At 42.5% G+C, this 21,663-nt stretch overlaps 1 protein-coding gene across 1 annotated transcript; it reads left to right on the top strand.

Annotated features, from left to right (window-relative positions):
• Positions 1–19,618: 19,618 nt before the first annotated feature.
• On the top strand, positions 19,619–21,238 carry LOC128707928 (chondroadherin-like). The gene has a single exon (XM_053802886.1). The coding sequence runs from the start codon at positions 19,619–19,621 to the stop codon at positions 21,236–21,238; it is 1,620 nt and encodes a 539-aa protein (XP_053658861.1).
• Positions 21,239–21,663: the final 425 nt, after the last annotated feature.

A 21,663-nucleotide genomic window follows, 5' to 3' on the forward strand; every position in this document is an offset into this window, starting at 1 on the left:
TGCCAAGTTTCTGGTAAATGTCATAACACAGTTTAGAAAATTTACAAAATTGATAACATTTTCCGGACTTTAAGACAAACGGAACGGAAGGATGCTAAGGAAGAGTTGCAACTAAAGAAGATTAAACGATCGGAAAATCAGGGTATCGAAAATCAGAGAGTACAGGATCACAATCCAGTCCAGTACAGTATTTGACTAAAGAAGCTGCAATACCGAAAAGTAAAGATGTAATTGCGTGCAAAACCCATTCGCGAGAAATATTTAAAAAAGTTCTCAATTCAAATGCAACCTTCAATGCTTGAAGGACTCCAAACACCACTAGCATATTTGCAAGTAGAGCGCACCATAGGGAAAAAAAACTCAAAAGAAGAAGCACATCGGATAAAACCAAAAGTGCTGTTTTAATAAGAGGCCTTTTGATTTCAAAACAAGAAATAAAACCAATTTCATTATTAAAAAAAAATGATGTTTTTGGCAACTTTAAATCTTATTTTTTATTTTTTATTCTATCTTATTTTTAACACTCTATGACACCACCAATTTGCCGCATTAAGAAAATATGCTTGTACAGTTTCCATTTTGCACCGATTTCAAACATTCAATTTTCCATCATCGAACGCTACAGTTTCGATTTCGTTTCCAATTCGCTCACAATCCTTCCATCCAATACTTGTTATTGCTACACGATCGTAAAAGAAAAATATTCCTTCCTCCTGCCGGAAAGCATCCTGGAAACCAGCTGGCCGTAAAAGTCACACGTTCGCTTGATGAATGCTCGCAGCATTGTTTCAAAAGCGTGTTGGACGAAACATTCGCGTTCCACGGCTGGCTGGCGGTGTTTTGGTGGAACGCGCCGAGGATACGGAAAACCCATCCTGCACACGTACGATCGTTCCGCTGCAAGGAAGACGCCCGTTGTTCGTGCGAACACGGTGGAAGGAACGCGCAGCAACGGAAGTGATAGTAAGTTATTTTTATCTCCACCTTCTCAGCGCCAAGTCTTTGGCGGAGCACACAAAGGGCAACGTGTTGTGCTGTGGACAAGCGTTTCTCCTTCCCCGGATGCTTAACCACCACACCCCCGGGGGCAGCCGTAGCATGTACTGCTCCGCAGCAGGCTAGCTAAGTGGGATCCTACATCGCCTAACATTAGTGACATTCGCGAGACCATCCTGGCCGAACTTTCCCGTGCCAGCCTTTGGGTGGTGGAAAGAAATCGTAAAGCAGTTCCCTCGGAATAGCTCGACGTAGCTTTACCACGGACGTAGCACACACACGGGTCGTATGGTTGGGGCTACAACGCAGGGTGTACGTGATCACTTGTCATTGTCATATGCGTTGCGTGCTTTATAATATATTGGCCTGAAGCTTTTCTTTAGCAAGCACAAGTGAAACAACGGAAAATGTTAACATAAAAAAAGTGGATGACATACCCAATGCAGAGTAAAACGAACTTCAACACGGTTGCTCGAGGGAGAAAAAGTGTGTCACACGCGTTATTGCATGTTCACCCATTTCTCTGATCCTAATCGTTGGAACATGTAACGTTCGTAAGTGGTGTTGCGGTATAATAATTAACCGTTTTTTTTTTCAAAAATTTCTTAAAGGTCGTAAAAAATTATTTCAGAATCAGCAAACAACTGAAATTTGCATTTATAAACTACAATTATTAATAATGTAGCGTTTTAAGAACTTTAAATGTTTGTGGACATTGTTGTTGATAATCAAGGACTGAAAAATTCTTGAAAATATGGCAACCAATTGTCGAATTTATTCGCAGCAAAATCATTTCTTATTTTACGACATTTCGTCGGAACGAAAAATCGAAAATTATAAATTCACTGCAATGAAACAAGTTAAATTTAATTAAACGAATTTAATTTAATTTAATTTAAAATTATGTAAATAACGTATAACAATTCAATGTTTTCACAAGTATTTGAGTATTTTTTCCATAAAATTTCATTCAATCCATCTACTTACGACAACGTGGAATACTTAATCATGTATTGGTTATTGACCTTAATAAATTCCCCATCCAGATGTAGTATGCTTCTAATTGTTCATCCGAAAAGGATAGTATGGATTACTAATATGAATTACTAGAAGAAATAATCAATTATAATTTTATTAATCTATTTCTTGAACATACCGTCAGTTCAACAGTCCTAATCGTAAGATATTAGGAAGTCCTAAAAACGGATTAGACCCAACTCAACAACTTCCACTATAGCTATTTACTCAAGCGATTTAATGTAGTTCCTATGGTGGGATGATTATAAGGTTGTTTATTGTGAGCTGCATTAAACGGACTACGCGAAAACAACAAGCAAATGCGATATTTTCATCGAGTGACTAAACATAAGTGTAAATGTCCGGCCACATGTGATGTTCATGTATGATTGTTCACTATTCACTATTCACTTAACATTTTGAAGTTAATACAAATGCTGGGAATTAATTCAAATTTAACTACGCTTACGGGATTCGTTATGCACACCCCTGAAACTGAAACAAACTCCTACTTTCATTATGTTGTAATAATATAGTTTTCACTGAATAAAACACAATCAAACAATGCAAAACGTATAAGAATGTCCGTGAACGAAGAAAAAAAACCTAGAACTACATATTAAATTAGCGCACATACACAAAATAAACGTCCACATACATCAGCTTGCCAAAGAAAACATGACCGTATGCTTGCTCATCTTCTTGGTAGTGGTACCAAAAAACCGGACAAGAAAACAGCACACAAAAAAGATAAGCCAGCAGAACAAAATACAAATTCACCGTTTTTGCCCGTACCACCTGCTCGTGAGCGTGTTACGATTTGGTCAGAAATCTTTTTATCTGATCTCACCCCTTTTTTGTATTCCTGACCCGAGCTTGGGTTTTTTTCGGACGAAAGGATACATTTTTGCATGGCCGCTCGCTCCGTTTTACATCCGTACTGAGAAGGTCGCCGCTGGCCTTACTGTACCGAGAAGAACGTTTGTGTTTTGCAATGCCATCATCCTACCCCGAGCTTATGCACCCGTGTCCTGTTCACGTGCGTGTGTGTGTGAGAGTATGCGATTGTGTCCGACACGGAGATCGGCTACAGAAATAACAATATGCACTTCATTAATCCTTTCGGGGCGGCTGGATGCGTACCCGAGGATGCATTTCGAAATGCGTCCGGTTACCATCTTCTTTTTTCTGGGTTTTGTTAAACTTCCATCCATTTTCTCCCACCCCTTTCGCATGCCCCGCAGCCATTGCCGGACGGGGACGCGCACGCAAAGCTTAACCTCACCTGCTCTTTTGTGTGAATTTATTTTGCATTTTGGATTAGCCAAACATATTTTTGCCGGATTCACTTTTTCAATGTTTGGTTTTAATCTTGCTTTCGGTCGGTACAGTGGAAACGGTAGGCAAGTGGGCGGTAAAAAAGGGTACCCTGAAGAGGGTTTAGATGTTCCGACCACGACGTAGATGGACGAATTCGATGATCGGACCAACAACAAAAGGCCACATTTGGTTTACGCTGAAAAGGGGTTTTCTTTTCCACTTTTTTTCTCGCCCTTTCGGTTAAACACATCTGACCAGTATGGTCGGGTCAAAATCAGTGCCAGATGCAGTTTTGGGACAGAAGGGTGCAGCATGAGAATGTTATTTTTACGCCGATGCATAAATTAATGTCCTTGTGCACCGGTGAATCACGACACGGCTTTCGGGGACGATCCAATGGCAGGTATGATTTTCGTACTACATTTTTCTGCTCTTGTTTCCCAGCCCACCCTTGCCGACCCACCCGACTACCCGGCAAGCGGTGAACGGGAAAAATCTGTCGCTCCCGCTTCACGAAACCCGGTGTACAATGACAACCGAATCCTGTTGATTGTCATCGGGTTTAGGATGCTGGGATTGTTTATTGTTTTGCTATCGGCCTACCCGGCCAAACCGGCGTGGCTAGGCACGGTGTGAACATTAGGATACGTGTGCACGCGGGTGCGGTGCGGTTAATGCTTTCCACCGTGGGATGAAATAGCAAAGTGTGCATTTTATTGAAAATAGGAATATCAATTCGGAGCTTGCCTGATGGCCAGCCGGAGGCTGTGATACCCCTGCCACGCCAAACATGGAAGAGGCCGAAGCTCAGAGCCCGGGACGTTTGGATCGATGTGAATTATTCATTTGATTGATGCGTGTTTTAGCGTCAATCAGCTTAACTTGCCGAACGGCAAATACCATGCTTGTTGAATCGGGCTGATTGGTAGGAACGGTTTAACAATGTATAAATATCAGCACCATACAAAAAAATCAATTCAGAAGATTCGTGTGCAAGGAACAGAATTGTGTGTACAACAATCTGAAATTCTGGAATGGATTGCGTTGTGCAAATTGATTGTTGTTATCGTTCCATAAGAATGTTAAATAATTTCAACAATAACAAATGTTTTACCTATCATATCAGTGAGCCTGTTCACCAGAAAACGCTAGATAAAATCGCAAAGTAGAACAATAGGACGAAAAATAACGCTGTTACTGCACAACGAGTGAACCAACACCTGTGTGAAAACGCAGCAGTTTTTGGAAATTCTGTGTAAAGATTCACTGGAATTTTATTAATTTCATAATTCTAAAGAACATTCATTACACAACTCGCTGGTTCTTGAAAATAGTTGCATGAAATATGGAGTTATTTTTGTTCTACTGCCAAAATACTGGAAAATTGCTCAACCGACATCGCTTTTAAACCATCAAACATGCATAATTTTTTCATAAATGTCATTAAGTACAGTGAACCCAAAACATTGGAACATTTGAATCAACTGGTTAAGAAATACAGAAATATAAGACATATACATAACTTCCGATTTGTACAACTCCACTTTCTGTAAAGTGAATAGCTTTAAGTATTTTGTTTTCATTTATTATTTCATTTTGACATTTCTTTGTCTTCTTATCGAAAAAGCTGTAGTTAGTTAAAATAAATAGTAGTAAAGATTTATCTCATGGCAATATTTTTTCTGTAGTAGATAACATTTGAAAAAGCTGTATTATAACACAAAAAATTGGAATCAAATTTAAAAAATATCAATAAATTTATCATGTTCCGTCCACCCCGTCACCCAAATATGAGTGACACGGAAAGTGTTCACGGCCACGTGTCACCCACATATGGGTGACGCGCTTATGCACATAGAATAAGATTTTTGATTACTTTTTCTTAAATAGAATCAATAGAACAAGCATTGTGCTGTCGATACCGAAATAGCATTGAAGAACGACAAAGGATTGTCCTCAACATTATTATTTATTTCCGTTTGTTGAACAGATAAACGAGTTATTTATTACTGTTTTGTCGGAGACCAATTATTATTTCATCCTATCTTTGCCAATCATTTCATGAAATAATTTTTCCATTTTTTGTTATTCTAGTGTTTAAGAACAGTTCAAAATCATTTGCAATGGTTTTCCCGAGAAATATGTTTCTTTCGTGCATTTTGCAATTGTTTTAGCAAATTTTGTTTTAGCAAAAAAATTGGTGTTCCAAAGTTAAAATACAAAAAAAAACTAGAAAACTCGACCAGCGGATAATCTAAGCTACCAACCAACCGATTCTATTCTCAACAGCACCAGGGCATCCGAACGAAAACTGATAACAATCGCGGCGCCATAAATGCTACTAATGATATGCTGGTAAATTCCGTACCAAGCAGCATGACACTCATTAGGGCTAAAAAATAAATACCATTTCTGTGGTGCGTTCTGCGCTTTGGGACTCATTTAGCACGGTGGTATTGGGTTCCTGCTCAAGAAACCGTTTATGGTCCCCACCTGGTTGACCCCTTGCCGCTACCAATTAGCTTAGCTTCATTTAGAAGCATTTGGAAGACGTCTCACCTAAGAACAGCTTAATCGTGGTGGCCCCCGTTGGGATAATCCGCTTATCGAATGCTGCTCACGAAAGGTTTTTGGTTACGAACCCAAAGGTGGTGTTTTCGCAATAAATCAATTCACATACCGGTGCAAGCTCATCCAGAAGTGTTACCGTGTCTGTGTGTGTTATGAACGATTCCGATTTCCTTTACGTTACTTTACCCAATCCGTACCATTCTCCGAGGTGTCTTCTCCGAGTCTGTGCATCTTTATCCTTCTGTTTGAATATTGCACTAAAAGCATAGAATCATGCTGACGTTTAAAATCGGTATCAACTATTTTTTTCCTCCCGTTTGGCGCTAACAATCACACTGACAAAAAAAAACCCCAGCTTGAAGATCATCGACGATGGCGATCGCCAGGCACGGCACGTACTATCGTAAAAGGGGTTATATAGCTGCCGGAAAGCAAATAAAACTTTTTCCATCCAATTCCGGCACCGCGATAGACGGCGTGCGATTGGGGAGAGTTTCTCACTTACGATCTTTCCACAACCTTTCGCTAGTTTCTATGGTTTACACTAATAAGCGCGCACAGAAAACGGCAAACACGCAGGGTAAACGTTTTTTACTTCCTCTAAAGGGTTACGTTCATTTCTTCATCTAATTAAAAATCTCCACCCAAACGTACCTTTACTACATGGTGAAGATGTGTTCCACGCCGTTCTTTTTTCTGTTTAACTTTTTTCTCCAAACAGCCAATTTTACGATAAAAGAAATAAGATTGGTAGCGCATCGGAATTTTAAGTTACTCTCCAAAGTCGCGAATCGCGCTTCGCGTGAGATGGAAAAGCAGGAAAAATAATTAAAATTTTCTCAACTAAAAACAAAACAACCGACTCTTAATGCAGAAATAAAAGGGTAAAAAATGGCACAAACTTTAACAAACGCTTACATGTGATTCATATTCGCATCCAGTTGTGAACTCTTTCGATACCGTGCCTTCTGATAATACCGCACACCAACACGAAGGGAAGATCACTGGTTCAGTACGTTGCCAGGGAGCCTATTTGGAAATTGTGCCTCGCCGTTAGGACATGGGTTTTACGGGCGATGGAAAATGGAGTCATCCGGAGTCGTAAAACATTTTATGCAGCACCGCCGCAAACAAAACAAAAAAAACTCAGGAATGAAATACTCCAATGCCCTCGAATGCTTATAAGCTTACATCCCTTGTAGGCATATGGTGGCAGCAAATTTCAATCGCTTGCGAAATGTCATGGCAACGTGGATGCTTGGAAATAAAAACCGAAGCATTGGAGCTTTTGATGTTTATTTCTTTGGCTTTCTTGCATGCATATTTAGCTTTAATTGTTCTCTTTTAGGTGCTCACGTTAAGATGAAGCCTTACAATTTATTTTTAATAAATAAAATACAAAATAAACAATAACTGTATACGACATTTCATTCGTTGCATGAAAAATAAACACACATATTGCTATTCCGTAACGATCGTAGGGTTGTGTTTTGAGATGATTTTGATATGAAAGCTCCATCACTTCATCTGTATTACATCTACTCCGTTACGACCGAATTTTGATGTGCTCATAAAAATTATACGAGAAAATATCCATTCTCCACCTTATGCCACACGTCACCGTGGCCAACCCAACGGATCCGCAACACTCACATGTGACCCAGGAAAACGAGATGAATATTCAATTTTTGCCTCGCTGCTACGAATCCTTTCCAGGCTATTGAATAATAATATTTGCTGACTTTCAATCGGCATCGCCAATCATATCAAGTCGTCCAGCCACCGGATTCCGGCCGTATACTAACGAGGCAGAACCCACGGCCAGAAGATTATTCTCGCCAAACGAGATTAGAATTTTATATCTTAATTATCCACCGTTGGCAATTCGTTATCGATGGGGTGATGTGATTAGTTATCACCACACACAGCAAACCGGAAAAAAATTAACAGCTCGACAGAAACCCGGAGAGTAATATATGTATTTGCTAACCCCTTTTCCTACGCCATGAATGATTGATCAACAGCACGATAACGGATTATGGAACTAATTAGCCAGTGTTGGGGAGCTGTTTCTTCCCAACATGCCCGATTCGCTCCGGACTGGAATCATGATTTTCCATCCCGAAAGTATTTCGATAGTTCACCAATTCCAGCATCGCAGTCAGGTGGATTGGGGATCGGTCTTTAACCTTTTGCCAATTATTGCTACCAACCCTACCCCTTCCATCCGTTCGCACGCACACCCGGGCGGGCACTAATCAAGCACTCAATTTGCATACCAAAGCGCAACTACTCATATTCACATTCCGGTACGCTTATTAAACCGACCGAAGACGACGGAAGGTCAATTTTATGCCGATGGCAAAGTGCAAAAAAAAAAGTTGCTCATGAAAACGTAATTACCCCAAAGCGAGGGATCTACTCCCCAGATGCTCAATCTGTGGGATAAGCAGCTATTTTGTTTTTTTTTTTCCCCGTTGTTGTACATTTTGTCTCTCCACTTCCCGCGTACCGGAGTTTTCTTGCCCGAAACGCCAGAAGCGACAGGAAAAATCCGTAACCCATCGACGTATGAATATTCAAATCCAAAACGTCAGCCGGTGGACGGACGATATTATGTCAAATGTGGATTAATGATCGTTTGATGGTGGGTTGTGGTGTGAAAAGAAATCGGATAGCTAAATCCACCGCACTATGTTTTTTTTCTTTATCGTTCCCGTGTATGTATATTTTGGCAGGTAAGCTTACGGCAATCTGCTGTGTTATGACCGGTTTAGGATCATTTTTGTCGGATCAGTGTATGATCTTGAGGGAAAGGTAAATGACAGTTTCCTTGGACATTGGGATACTGAGGGTGTAGTTTGGGACAGTGCCATAAAAATCTTACTATAACATTAATAAACAATATCAATGAATCGAATAAAATAAACGAATAATGGTATTTAAAATCAAGAAACATTCGTTTAAAATTGCATGGTTAAACAATTTTATAAAAATTACAATTATATTATAAAGCAGTTGGGCGAGTTGTGTGAATTTGTAAAAAAAATCAAGTTTACATCTAAATAATGCAAATAAGTCCAAAATAAAGCACAATAAGGTAACACCAATTGGATGAGGGAATGATAAACGCTCAAATTCACGAAAAATAGGATTTATTGAGAGGAAAACTATCTGTTAATTTGAAATTTTCGTAAAAAATGGTTTTTGAAAAACGAAAAACAAAAACATTTTTACAGTGTTTTCTACGAAGAACTACAATTTTGTTGTACTCACTGACGTTTCCTTAAAAACCATTGGAATCCAAAAATCAAGTTTAGTAGTAATATATGTAAATAATATATATAAACCATTTTTAATTGATATTTCACATTTAATATGACAAAACAGCTGAGGATTGTAGCTGAAAATTTGGATTTCAAAAGCTTCAATAGCACGATGATTCGAAGAGAAACGAATTAAAACAAAACATCCTTCCGCAAGTACTACAAATTTCTAAAAAATTCAAGTCACTAATTTGACAAGTCTGCAAGAAAGAAAAGGTAACGCTATAAGTTTAAAAAAAGGTATTCAACGTTTCAAGCACAACTAGTCCTAAGACAATTTTTAAAAACAATTTTTAAACAATTAAAATTGTTACAGTTTAAAAGTTAAACATTTTTTTTCTATTAACAAGAGAGCTAAACAACCCGTCGGTGTAATAAACAACAGTAAATAAAAAATATACGTAAACGTAAGCTATTTTTTACACCGCGTATACCTATGCTATAAGGAGCTGACGTGGCGGAAAGGTATGGAATAGTGTCCTTTGCGCCCTGACAAGGTGAACTGTGCAAAGGTCGTATAATAATAATGCTTTTTGTAGCTCTTTTTCAACAACTTTTTTCTATCTTATAAAACCTCCACGAATCCTTGATGAAAACGGAATGCAATATGGTATATTGCCTGGCTAATTAAATTAATTTGTGTAATGCACACGATAAATTTTGTCCGTAACAATACAAAAGGAATAAATTGTATTGATTTTATGAAGGCAATTGTTGCATCAGTCAAGGATTTTTTTTGCCACCCAACACTTTAACGATCGCCCTGATGTGCTGTCCGAGTGACTCCTCCCATCGGGGCGTGTAATAAATATGTAAATTCCATCGAGTGGATTAATGCGAGATTAATTAATTTGAAAGGAAATTAAATCAAAAGTGGAATTAACAGAGAACGAAAAAAATTCACACACACACACACCCAACTCCCCGATGGAAATCCAAAACACACAAACAATCTCGGTCGATTAAGTAGCAGCGTGGCAGCAAAAGGGAAGCGCTGGATGTTGGAGATTTCCGGTGACGGGTTGGGCCGCGAGCATACGAGAGAGGTTTTTATTCGAAAAAGTAAAAAAAAACACGAACCTTCTCGCGGTGTAAATTTCATTAAGCGATGGCCCGGTCAGGAAGCTGCCAAAGCGATTGGGAACGGTGTTTCTTCGCTTTCTTCTGCCCCCAAAACGCACCAAACCGCGAGCACCAGCAGCAGCAGCTGAAGAATGTTAATGACGGTGGTGAGTGGCTATCGATTGGGTTTTGCTCCCCAAAAAGTGGAAACAGTGCACACTTGGCGATCTAACAGGTTTTGTTTTTTGTTTTTTTTTTTTCGTTCACTGGTGGTTCTTACGATGATCGTACCGAAGGCGCTGGGAATGCTTTTCAGCACCGGAGCATCGGAGCAGCTGTTGGGCGCTGTTTGTTTGCCGGACCGTTCAATATCTGCAAACGTTCTACGGTGGTGGCGGCACATATCAAGCAATCAAGCCGAAACTCGAGATCGCCGGACGCCGGCGAGTATCGGTTGAGGCTCGTTCAAGCCCATCACGTACTTCACACCTTCCCGAAACCGAAGCCCACTACCGTTGGAGTGGTTTTGCTCGATTAATGTGGAGCCTTGCATGGAGATGTGCTGGACGACGCCACAGTTGATGATGTGAAGATGGTGATTTGAATATATTTTCTTCGATATTGACTGGCCGATCGAGGACGCAACAAACGGGCCGGTGATCGAGACAAGGATGCTGTTCTGGAGAATTTTGACGCTCTCAACACACGGTATAAGTGACAGCGCTCGTTCTGTCGATGCTGTTTGTTTTCCGCGAGGGCTTAAAGCTTTTTCTTCGTCGCATGTGAACTCGATGGACCCTAGAAGGTGCTTTCTAGCTCTGTTCTGTTCACCTTGAATTCAAGTTTCCTAGAAGTATTGCTCGATTCTGCTTGGAATGTTAAGAGCCATTTGTGTGAAGCTTATCGAGGTCCCTCTCTTTCCTAATGCTGTAATTTCGTCCAAGGACTACGCAGGGAGTTATAAACCCGTAAGAAACTAATTGCATTGTACCGCCCTTGGCCAGGTTATCACCTTAAACCTCGCCATCACCTCAACCGCATGGCTATAAGCGTCGCCCGCGTTTGCTGTCGTGTGCAGGCAATTAGAACAAATTGCAGTGTCCCTTCGTGCGAGGAGAAATGGGCCCGAAAACCTTCGGAAACTTTTGCGGCAAACGGTGCTGGCGAGTGAGCCGGAAGGACAATTGCATTTTTGGAGGCTGTCAAAAACGAATTTAACGTTCGAGTTGAGCTGAAACGCACGCCAAGCTGCAGACCATTAAACACGGCAAAAGTGTTCTTCGGGCATTTCGACCCCCGCCTGGCTAGGGTTGTAGGTGCTCTCGCACGGAAAACCATTAAGGCCCAAACCATCGGTCGGAAAGTCACGGGAAAAAAAAAGTTTGTCCTTCTCCCTTGGAGGGTTAGAGCTCGGGTGCGGGTGTGCAATAAACACCCATCATTCGGAATTCCACGCTGAAACGGCTAAACCGGCCGGGATGACCCTCGAAACAGTCCGTCAGTCTCGCTTCCCCGGTGTGAAGGTGTCCTCGGATCGTCTCGGAATCAGCTGCCAATTATCATAACAAAACCTGGCCATAATTATACTTTATTTATGATAATTATCGCGCCAGAACGGGGACCCCTTCAGCACAAAACCGACCGTTCGGAATGGTTCACTTTCTTCGGGCGCGATAATTTATGCCTTCTCGGTCGGATCGGTTTAGACTGCTGCTGCCGTTGTTGGCAGTTTTGCGTTTCCCGAAACCTAGAAAACCCAACCGATTGCAGGCGGTTTTTGAAGCTCACCCATTTTGCCACAACCACCGTACGCTCGCCGAGTTGGGCAGATATTGGAGCAACAGCAAATATGAGCCGAAAGTACGAACGGCCTTTTATTCGGTTCCGTTCCGTTTGGCCGCCGTCATGCTGTCACTCACTCCTCACGCAGCGGACACTTTCTAGACGAGAAGTTGTGCGGCCCCAGCACCATGATGCATCTTTGTTTCTTTGCCATTGCCAAGAAACCTTTGTTTACTTTCCCAGCACCGCGACACGAACGCAAAGACATGCGGTGCGGGCAGCTGCAGACGCGCAGATCTAAATCTAAACTTCCCATTCTACATAATAATCCACTTGTCAGTCAGTTAATGACGGAAGTCAACTGCATATCAAGCGTACCACCACCACCGTTAGATCTCCGATTCGTGCCAGAGAGGCCCAACATCTGAGCGTCATAAAATGCTAACTAAGTCATATTTTTCCGTCTATTATCGGACCTTTCGTCCAACGCTTTTCCACCGATGCGCCACTGACGGAGTGTGTTTGTTTTAACACCCTGACGTGTACGGGGTTTGCTTAAGAGGAGAGGGGGGCAACAAAAAATATTCCATTCACCCACCCACAGTGGGCAGGAAGAGCGATTTTCAAACAGCGATTCTTCATCGCTACTGGAGTTTCGCCCAGCGAGCCGAAATTAACTTGTAGAACAAATAAAGAAGTTTAGCCCCATCTCCCAACTGCCCATTGTGTTCTGTGTGCGGTTTTAGTGCTTTATTATTTGAATTTGGTTTGGAAGCAGACGGAAACAGAAGGGAGCAAAAATCTTGGATCAGAAAAGGGTTTACATTGTGTGCGGTGTAAATGTAAATCGCCAACCATCGGGCTGTCGACCAGGCTGCATCAAAGCCAAATCATTGTCTAGAACGGGGAACGGAAGCGGCCCATTCGCCGCACCGTGAACGTGACAATGTTTTTAGGGAGAAAAAAATACGGGGTGGATAAATTTCACCACTAATATGCAACCCCATTCGTGCTAGGGAAGCGGAACGCACCAAAACTTGCCTAGGAATGTCGTTAGCTTAATCTTTTAGATGAATGCAAACGTTCAAACATGTATTTCTTACCCATCCACGCATACGCATGCTGCTTACTTCAATGTTGTGTTATTTGTGACCGCACATCCAGCCACCGGGAGCGTCCAGCAGTTAGGCAGGCAATAAGTATAAAAACATATTTTTATTACACATACTTTATGACGCTGAATGAGACATTTCTGTCAAGCGTATTCTTAAAATCTCATTCGCTTTACAGCTGAAAATTATAACATTGTGCTTTATAAGCTTCGCAGTCGGAATAATTTGTAGCAGCGGTTAGGAAAACATAACGCCGAAAGGTAAATAGAACCATTGGAAGCATAAATTTGTTTTAAGTAGACTTAACTCACTGTGATGATGATATTAATTTTAAGTTTTAATGGTCACCGGTGCTTGGGTTACGGTTCTATGTTTATCAGTTTGCGGGAAATAAATGTAGCGTGGAACGGTTTCCAAATTCATACAAGAAGGTAATTAGTAACATGAAATGTTATACATTTGACTATTTACATCTCATTTATACTTAAAATGTTAGCAAATAAGTCGGTTTACGTAAAACTGAGAATGTTTTTAAATTGATTATTAAAAACTTCATACATTTTAGTGGTTTGGTGTAGGAAAAGTCTGTACTTATTGTATAATTAATTGACTTTTGTTTGACTTTTTGAATCGGTTGGCATGAAATTGAGTTGCGAAATCGATTAAAAAAAACTACAATTCGGTGAACTTCAAAAACTAAAACCATCTGATATATGGTAATTAAAAAAAACACTTTACTGCCTAATTGATGATATTTTTGAAAATTTGAGTAAATGTTATGATTTTGGGCAATAAAACATTATCCATTGGTAAACTTTTTGATTATTTTTTTTAAATCAACTTCATTATCATAACCGGATATTCTCACCTTACCCTTGAGTCCTCTCTATAAGATTCATACTACATTTGGCAGCAGCTTCATCGGTACTTACTGTTTCAACAATTTATTTTTTCATGTATGTCTAAGATTTTATCTCATTGAAATACATTCCGCGTTTACCTACTTCACAAACGCCCAGATAGGAAATTTCGATGGGCCTTAGCTGCGGTACGTTGGTAGGTGCATGTTCTAGGGTACGAAAGTGACTCTTTGGGGTTCTAATTGTCCCTGGACAAAATTTTAATAATGACTTGAATATCTGGCCAGTACATCGTTGAGATTTCGAGTTTTTTTCATCAGAGAAATCAGACGCATCTGTGCACACTCCTGGAGGTAGATTTCCTTATTAATAGTCCACGCAGTCCAGGGATAGCGCAAAATGTTTGCCACAAGAGCAGATCGCTTGCCAAATCAGCTTTGAAAAATTCAGCTTAAAGCCTCGTCGTCATCTAAACCCATTTTTCAGATTTATTTAATAACCGGCAGCGACAGCAACAACCCCATTACAAATATTGTTACTATTTATTTCCTCCAATAAGACGGCTTTAGACGTATTATAAATTATTATTTTTATTGGAAACATTTATAAAAAAAATCCATAATTCTTCGTTTAAAGTTATACAAAGCGGAAAGTAACTTATAATGTTACAATTTATTTATAAATTTCAAATAGAATATGCGCAAGGTAACGAAACAAACGAATCATTTGTTTCCTTAGTTAGTTTTGACATTGCACTGGTTTCATCATGGTGAAACTCTGCAAGCAACATTCTTCATTCTGCTCATTGACATTGCACGCTCAAGGTAGATTACACCTATCAATTTGTTCAACCGCGTACGCTCATCACTACACCATAACCACAAACTAATTGATAGGTAATGTTTAACTTTCTCCACGAAAGAAAAAGAAAACCTCACAAGCACCCTAGATTCGGAGACGTTTCGATCGTCTGATCAGCAATTAAATCAAACATTTATTCACCTCGCCTCGAGGCGAAGAAAACAGGCTCGGTAAACATCGCGCTAACCGAGATACCTGGTGGTTCTGCGTTCTAGAAACCCGGTCAACGATCATGGAGAAGCCGAAAAAAAAACGACCTGAACCCCCGGCATGGACCCAAATTAATAATCTAGTGCTTCGAGAGCGTACATTCGTTGTCGGTATTTAATCATTTATCGAATGAGAAAAGGTGAGCTTTTTCCGTTGACGGATTTTTGTGTTTGGTTTCCTTCCACCCAGTTCCGTTGGGCGTGCCTTCGTCGCCCTAGGGTCCCCGTGCGGGACCGCTTGCACTGTGGACCGCTTGTTGTGCCACTGCTAAGCAGCCAGAAGCGTTGACTACGAAATGATCCACCATTCTACCACGGCCAAAAAAGCGGGCACGAAGCGACACGGCAAGAATTTGGTATGGCAGACGACCGCTTCTAAACGCCACGACCGAAAGAAAAATGAAGCCCGGTCACCGCGGTAAAGGGTCCGGACAGCGATCGGTGGCGGTATGATAAATTATAATTTTTAATTACATTTGTAAACCGTTTTATTTCCCGATTGCTCGGGCTTCTTTGCACCGCAGGCGGAAAGGTGCGTCGCTACGTGGCAGCTCTTTGTTCTACGGACAAGTTCATGCTTCTGGCACACGTTCCTTTCAGAAGTTTTGCTGGTAAACTGTACGAGGCACCCCGGTGGGAAGTTGTTCGGTACACCGGCCGTCCGTCCGGTACGAACACTCCAAAACTGGCCATCAATAATTCCAGGCGATTCTCAAGTATTTCTTTGAGGCCCCTCCAGCTCTCCCAGCGCCGCGCTCGGGAGGGAGTCCCGAACTCGAACATCTGAAGAGTTAAGAAGCAAACGGAGCCGGCAAACTGCTCCAACACTGCTCAAGACACGCCAACTTTTGGGAGTCATTTTTCATTCCCGTAAAGCGCGTCACGTTCCTTGCGTTGAAACGGCCGGCTACTCGCCTGGGGATTATACAGCCAAAAACCGGACGGCTGACGTTTCAGATTTCCTAACCTCACCCCACAAACTAACCAGCGGGTGGATCCCATTTCGTTCTACTACCCTCAAACTGCCCTTTCGCTTTGCCCATTTTGCCCTACGGAATCGATTTTTAGCTACAAAACTGGAGCTTCACTTTGGACCGATGTTAGGTTTTGCTATCCGTTCGGAGGGGTCACCTTTTCGGGAACGGGGCGCAACAGGAAGGAGAGGACCAGGAACCAGGTGGACAACGATCTACTCGATCCGCCACGGTTATCATTTCGTTCGTCCCGGTGTGGTGTAGCTAACATGCATCACAAATTAGCATACTAGAGAAGGAAATGCGTTTTTAATTAGGCTCCCTTCGGCCACAACGAGACTGGCCGGCAGTGAAACCGGACGCGAATGCGCTGCCGTTTGATGGATGAAATGGGTTTGCCTCGGAATGCCTTTTTCCCCACATATATATTCCCGATGCATTTGTAACCGCGAGCGAACGCTCCGACTGTCGCTAAACGTATCGATTTTCGTTGTTTGAGACCGGGATAGGGAATGCGGGGTCAGTTTAATTAATTAAATTCCTTCAAAGTGATGTAAAATTTGCATTTTTATTGACAAATGTGTGTTGTTCTGGAAAAGGGTGATATCATGGGAATGGGAGCGGATTTGAATAACGTCGAAAGGGGAAATGTGAATCCGATCGCGCTGAACAAATGACTGTTTGTATCATATTTGTCAACCAATCCACTAGATTTCTATTTATTGCTATTGGTTCTCAGAAACCTAGCGATCCGAAAAATATTGCGTGAAATCAGGAGTGTTTCCCTGGCATGTTAGCATTAACTCGAATCGCAAGTTCGATTTAATTCCGTAAATTGATTAGCTTTTGATTGATTGACTTTTTGAGATTAAGTCTAGCTCTTGTTATTAGGAGAGTATAAAAATCACGTTGTCAATTGAGGCATTTCAAAAATTGATATTTATTTTCACTAAACAACGTCTATTAACCATTCATTATTATAAGACAAATGCTGTTATATAAAAATGTATCATTTCAAGTCAAACTTGTATATTTAAAAAACAATCCTTTCTCAATCAACAAACATGTTTCACTCAAAAATCAATCATTAATAGTCGATCCGAATATTCAAAAATTATAAAAATAATTTTTCCAATAGTTTTAAATGTAAATTTGATTTTACGCACAAACTTTCAATTTAAAATTGATGGTATTTTTCCTAGCTCACTAACTCACAAAACAAAATTTCGAATTTTTGATAATTTCTCCCACACTATTTTTATTTTGAATGACGTTAGACATGTAAATCCAGAGACAATACAGAAAATTTAGATATTTATTATTTTCATTAAGGTTTTATTAATAAATTCACATTTTATTTTTATTAACAGTACCATTTAATGCTTCTCTAAAGAAACATATAACGAGTTAAAGTTTCAAAAAACAATAAGTCGAAAACATTCGCTAAACTTCATCCACTTTTAGAAAACATGGTCATGTTAAATATACAAGAACAGTTGCCTCGATTAATTATCTATTATTTATGTATTCATCTTTGACCCATCCAACAAAACTCATCCTAAAATCCATCTCATTATTTGTTTATGCATTTCTTTCTGGATGACTTTTGATTTTGGTCGTTGGATTATTGATGAAGCACACCGAAGTGTAACTTCATTCAAATGTATGACGAAGCTCTTTAGGGAGCTGTCCATTTGATTTCGTCTAAAACCAGTCCCACGACGACAACAACGAAATGAAAAAAAAACCTCTCCTTCCAGCTACATGTTTATCAGCAGCCGATCAATTATGATGCGAAACAATTATACACCGTGATCGTTTATGTTTGGTCGCACCGTGAACAAACCGTGAGCATCACAACAAACAACAGGCGTCATCGAAACGCTTCACCGAGCACGCTCTGCTCGGCCTGTATAAGGATGGCTTTGTTTTACTTCAATTACCAACCGACAGTCAACCTGCAAGGCGCGAACCCAAACCAAAACAGGCGGATTTATTCCCCTTAAGCAGCGGACCTCCAACACACTCCGGTCACACACCGGCTTGAAAGAAAACGGCCAAAACAACCGCACCCGCGTGCTTGAGTTGAGTTAAAGTGTGAAACACCAATACCCCCTATCTGACAGCACCGATCGTACCGAGACGTACTTTAAGAAGCTGACACATCACGCTGCACCATCACCGGGGGTTGGAAGACACTTGGAAGATGGAAGAACCCGGCCAAGACGATCGGTTCGGATGAAAATGTGATGCCACCGAGAAGGCAACCGGTGCCCGGCAATCGTAGACGAGCTTAAAATCAAAACAATGATACTCTCTGATGGTCTGCTCAAAAGTCAATTTAACTCACCCAACGTTCCCGTCACCCGGTTTTCCGGCGTGTCAGTCATCGCCCCTTCAAAAAACCCGGCCCCCGCTTGCCGCACGCAATCGAGCAGAAAACACTTCACCGTCTTGGATGGAGAGCTGACGGATGGAAAAACAAGGCAGCCAAAAGGATCAAGTGGCTAGTTGGTACGGGTACGAAATCCTGCCCGCGCTAGCCATCTATCGGGAGTGAGCTTGGTGATGGTGCTTTCGTATGAATTATTCATTCCAAACAAAACACGACTCAATGCACAACACCAGTGTTTGAAGCGTTTAGCCCTGGTCCGAAGATGCGAGGGCGAGTCTTCCGGTGTCTTTCGGTGTCTGCCATTCCAAAGCATCCCGAGCTATCCTGCTACCGGGTTTGAAGAACGATTGCTACACGTCAAGAATCGGCAAAGCTAGCAAACGGCTAGAGATGATGCGTTGTTTTTGTGTTAGAATTTTAAATTAAAAGACAACGCTTCCAATTCCTACAATGTCATCATCATAATTTCGAACCAACTCTATCGCACTCTGGATTGCCGCGTCGCTGTGCTCTGTGCTCCCAGGGCGCATCACGGGAGCGCTAGTGCTTGCGACTGCGGCTGAATCACGCTACTCTTGGTGCAGGTGCATTTCCCACCAGATGATTATAAATCGTCGTATTATGCTTCCCAAACCCATCGTACCAAATGCGCAAGATGAAGCTATATGTGCTCTGCTTGATGTTTTCGTTCCTTCTACCACCGTTCTGTTTGCGTGAACAATGTTTTGTGCGTGTCAAAACACCGTTCCGAAAAAAAGCACGCAAGAAATGCAGCAAATGCACCGTGCCCTGGTGCATGCCTCGACTACAAATCCATACGATCTTCATTTATTCTCCATTCCTTTGCCGATCTCGTCCGAGCAACTTATGAGAGGATCGCAGTCACTCATTTTATGCTGCGAGAGATGAGAGTGAGCTCATCGTCGTAAAGCAAGAGAAAATGGAGATCGAGAGAAGATTCTCAACATGCCGTGAGTGTTATGGCCCTTGAGCATAAAAACGGGACACCCAGCATAAATGAGAAACACTTGGACGATCACCACGGACCCGTACACAGCTCTGTATCTGCTAACGCATTGGTGAAGATCGTTCCTGCAGGTGATTGTGAAACAGTGAAAGAACTGCTACAAAACATGGTGTCAGTGACGATTGGTTGTGTCGTGATTGTGACGTTGGTGTGCGTTTTGGCGCCAACCGTTGTCGGTGGGGCGGCTGCCTACTGCCCGACCCGGTGTGTTTGTGACGATGTGAAGCTGCACGTAACGTGTGGTGAAGGTGAGCTGGATGTGCTCCCGATCGCGCTCAATCCCGCCATCGAGCGGCTGGTGATCAAGTTCAATCGCATCAAGGCGATCGACTCGTCGATTCAGTTCTACAGCGATCTGACCATGCTCGATCTAAGCTACAACCATCTGTTGGGCATTCCGAAGAGCATCTTCATGTACCAGCGGCGGCTGCTTCAGCTGCACCTGAACAACAACAAGATCGCGTCGATCGGGAACAAAACGTTCGCCGGCATGGACGAACTGCGCGTGCTCAATTTACGCGGCAACTTTATCGAGGAGGTGACGAAGGGTTTGTTCCGCGCACTGCCCAAGCTGGAGGAGTTAAATCTGGGCGAAAACCAGATCGCCTCACTGCATCCGGAAGCATTCGATGGGCTTACCCATCTGCGCATTCTACATCTGGACGATAATGCGATCAACGTGATTCCGACACCGTCGTTTGCACCGCTACGCTTGCTGGCTGAGCTGTACCTTGGCCTGAACACACTCAACCAGATACAGCCCGGTTCGTTCGAGGGTTTGCAGCATTTGCGCCGCCTGGATGTGCGTGGTTCGATGCTGGTGAATCTTACGATCGATACATTTCGTGGTCTGGAGAACGTACGATCCTTGGACGTATCCGATAATCATCTGCTGAAGGTGCCGACCGTGGCGTTGAGCATTCTCACACGCCTGGAGGAACTTTCCATCGGACAGAACGATTTCGAGGTGATCCCGGAAGGAGCGTTCTTCGGCCTGTCCAACCTGCGCAAAGTGTCCATCTCCGGTGCGCTCAACTTGCGCCGCATCCAGTCGGGAGCATTCGCTTCCAACACCAACCTGGACACGATCGTGATCGCTTCGAACCGTCTGCTGGCGGAGCTGGATGAGGGTGCTTTCTCGGGGCTGCCCCACATCGAGAACGTAATTCTGCGCGACAACGCCATCCGGACGTTCCGCGAGGAGCTGCTACCGTGGAAGCAGCTGCGCAACTTCGACATCTCGGGCAATCCGCTCGTCTGCAACTGCCATATGCGCTGGATGAAGGATTTGTTGCGCGAAAAGCTCATCGAAACGGAACAGAGCCGTGTGATCTGCCAGTATCCGGAACGGTTCGCCGGGGAAACGTTGCGCGAGATCAGCCCGGAGTTGCTGGGCTGCCATCAGCGACAATCGAAGGAGCGGGCCGTGGTTGGAGTGGTGCTGGTAGCGTCTGCTGCATCGCTAACCACGTTCATTCTCGTGGCTTACCGGTTGCGCCATCGGTTGGTCGATGTTCTTGGACCGAACTTACACAACAAGCGCAACACGCTGAAGGAGGAAAAGGATCTGGAGTTTGCTAAATCCTTCCCGGAGATCGAGTACCATCAGCCGAACTTTAACATCTACACCTGCAACTATCAGCAGATGTACCACCAGAAGCCACCGTGTCCTCCCCAGTTCCAGCACCACATCTACGAAACCCCCATCCCAGTGTCGGATCTGTAAACCAGGGCTGGAGCAGTGATTCAGGGGGTGAAACAATTCATACTGCCACCGGGGGGTTACGCTGTGGGACCAATGGAGTTGAACGGTTCATTCGGTGCAACCGATGGCCCGAGGTAATCGTAGGAGCGCGAAGTTCAGATTACCGTAAGATGGCTCCCGCTGGAACTCACGTACCAGCTGAGGACCCATGCGCAGTGAAACCACTTGTTCTGCTGGGCAGTCGAAAAAAAAAGCGGTCGACGAGAAACATAGCGCAAAACGGAAGCGAGTTTCATTTTTGTCCACCACAGTTTTAGAGCGCGCGAGACGAAACAGTGCGTACCGCACGGGTACGGAGGCAAATTGCGAATTAAAACAAACGAGTTCATTAAATTGAAAATAAAAATGGAATGCCAAGCGATGGTACAATCATACAACTTTTTGCC

This window comes from Anopheles marshallii, chromosome 2 (genome assembly GCF_943734725.1).
Source record: "Anopheles marshallii chromosome 2, idAnoMarsDA_429_01, whole genome shotgun sequence".
Taxonomy (NCBI): domain Eukaryota; kingdom Metazoa; phylum Arthropoda; class Insecta; order Diptera; family Culicidae; genus Anopheles; species Anopheles marshallii.

Coding starts and splice junctions, on each gene's coding strand:
- LOC128707928 (XM_053802886.1), top strand. CDS start 19,619: ATGGTGTCAGTGACGATTGGTTGTGTCGTGATTGTGACGTTGGTGTGC.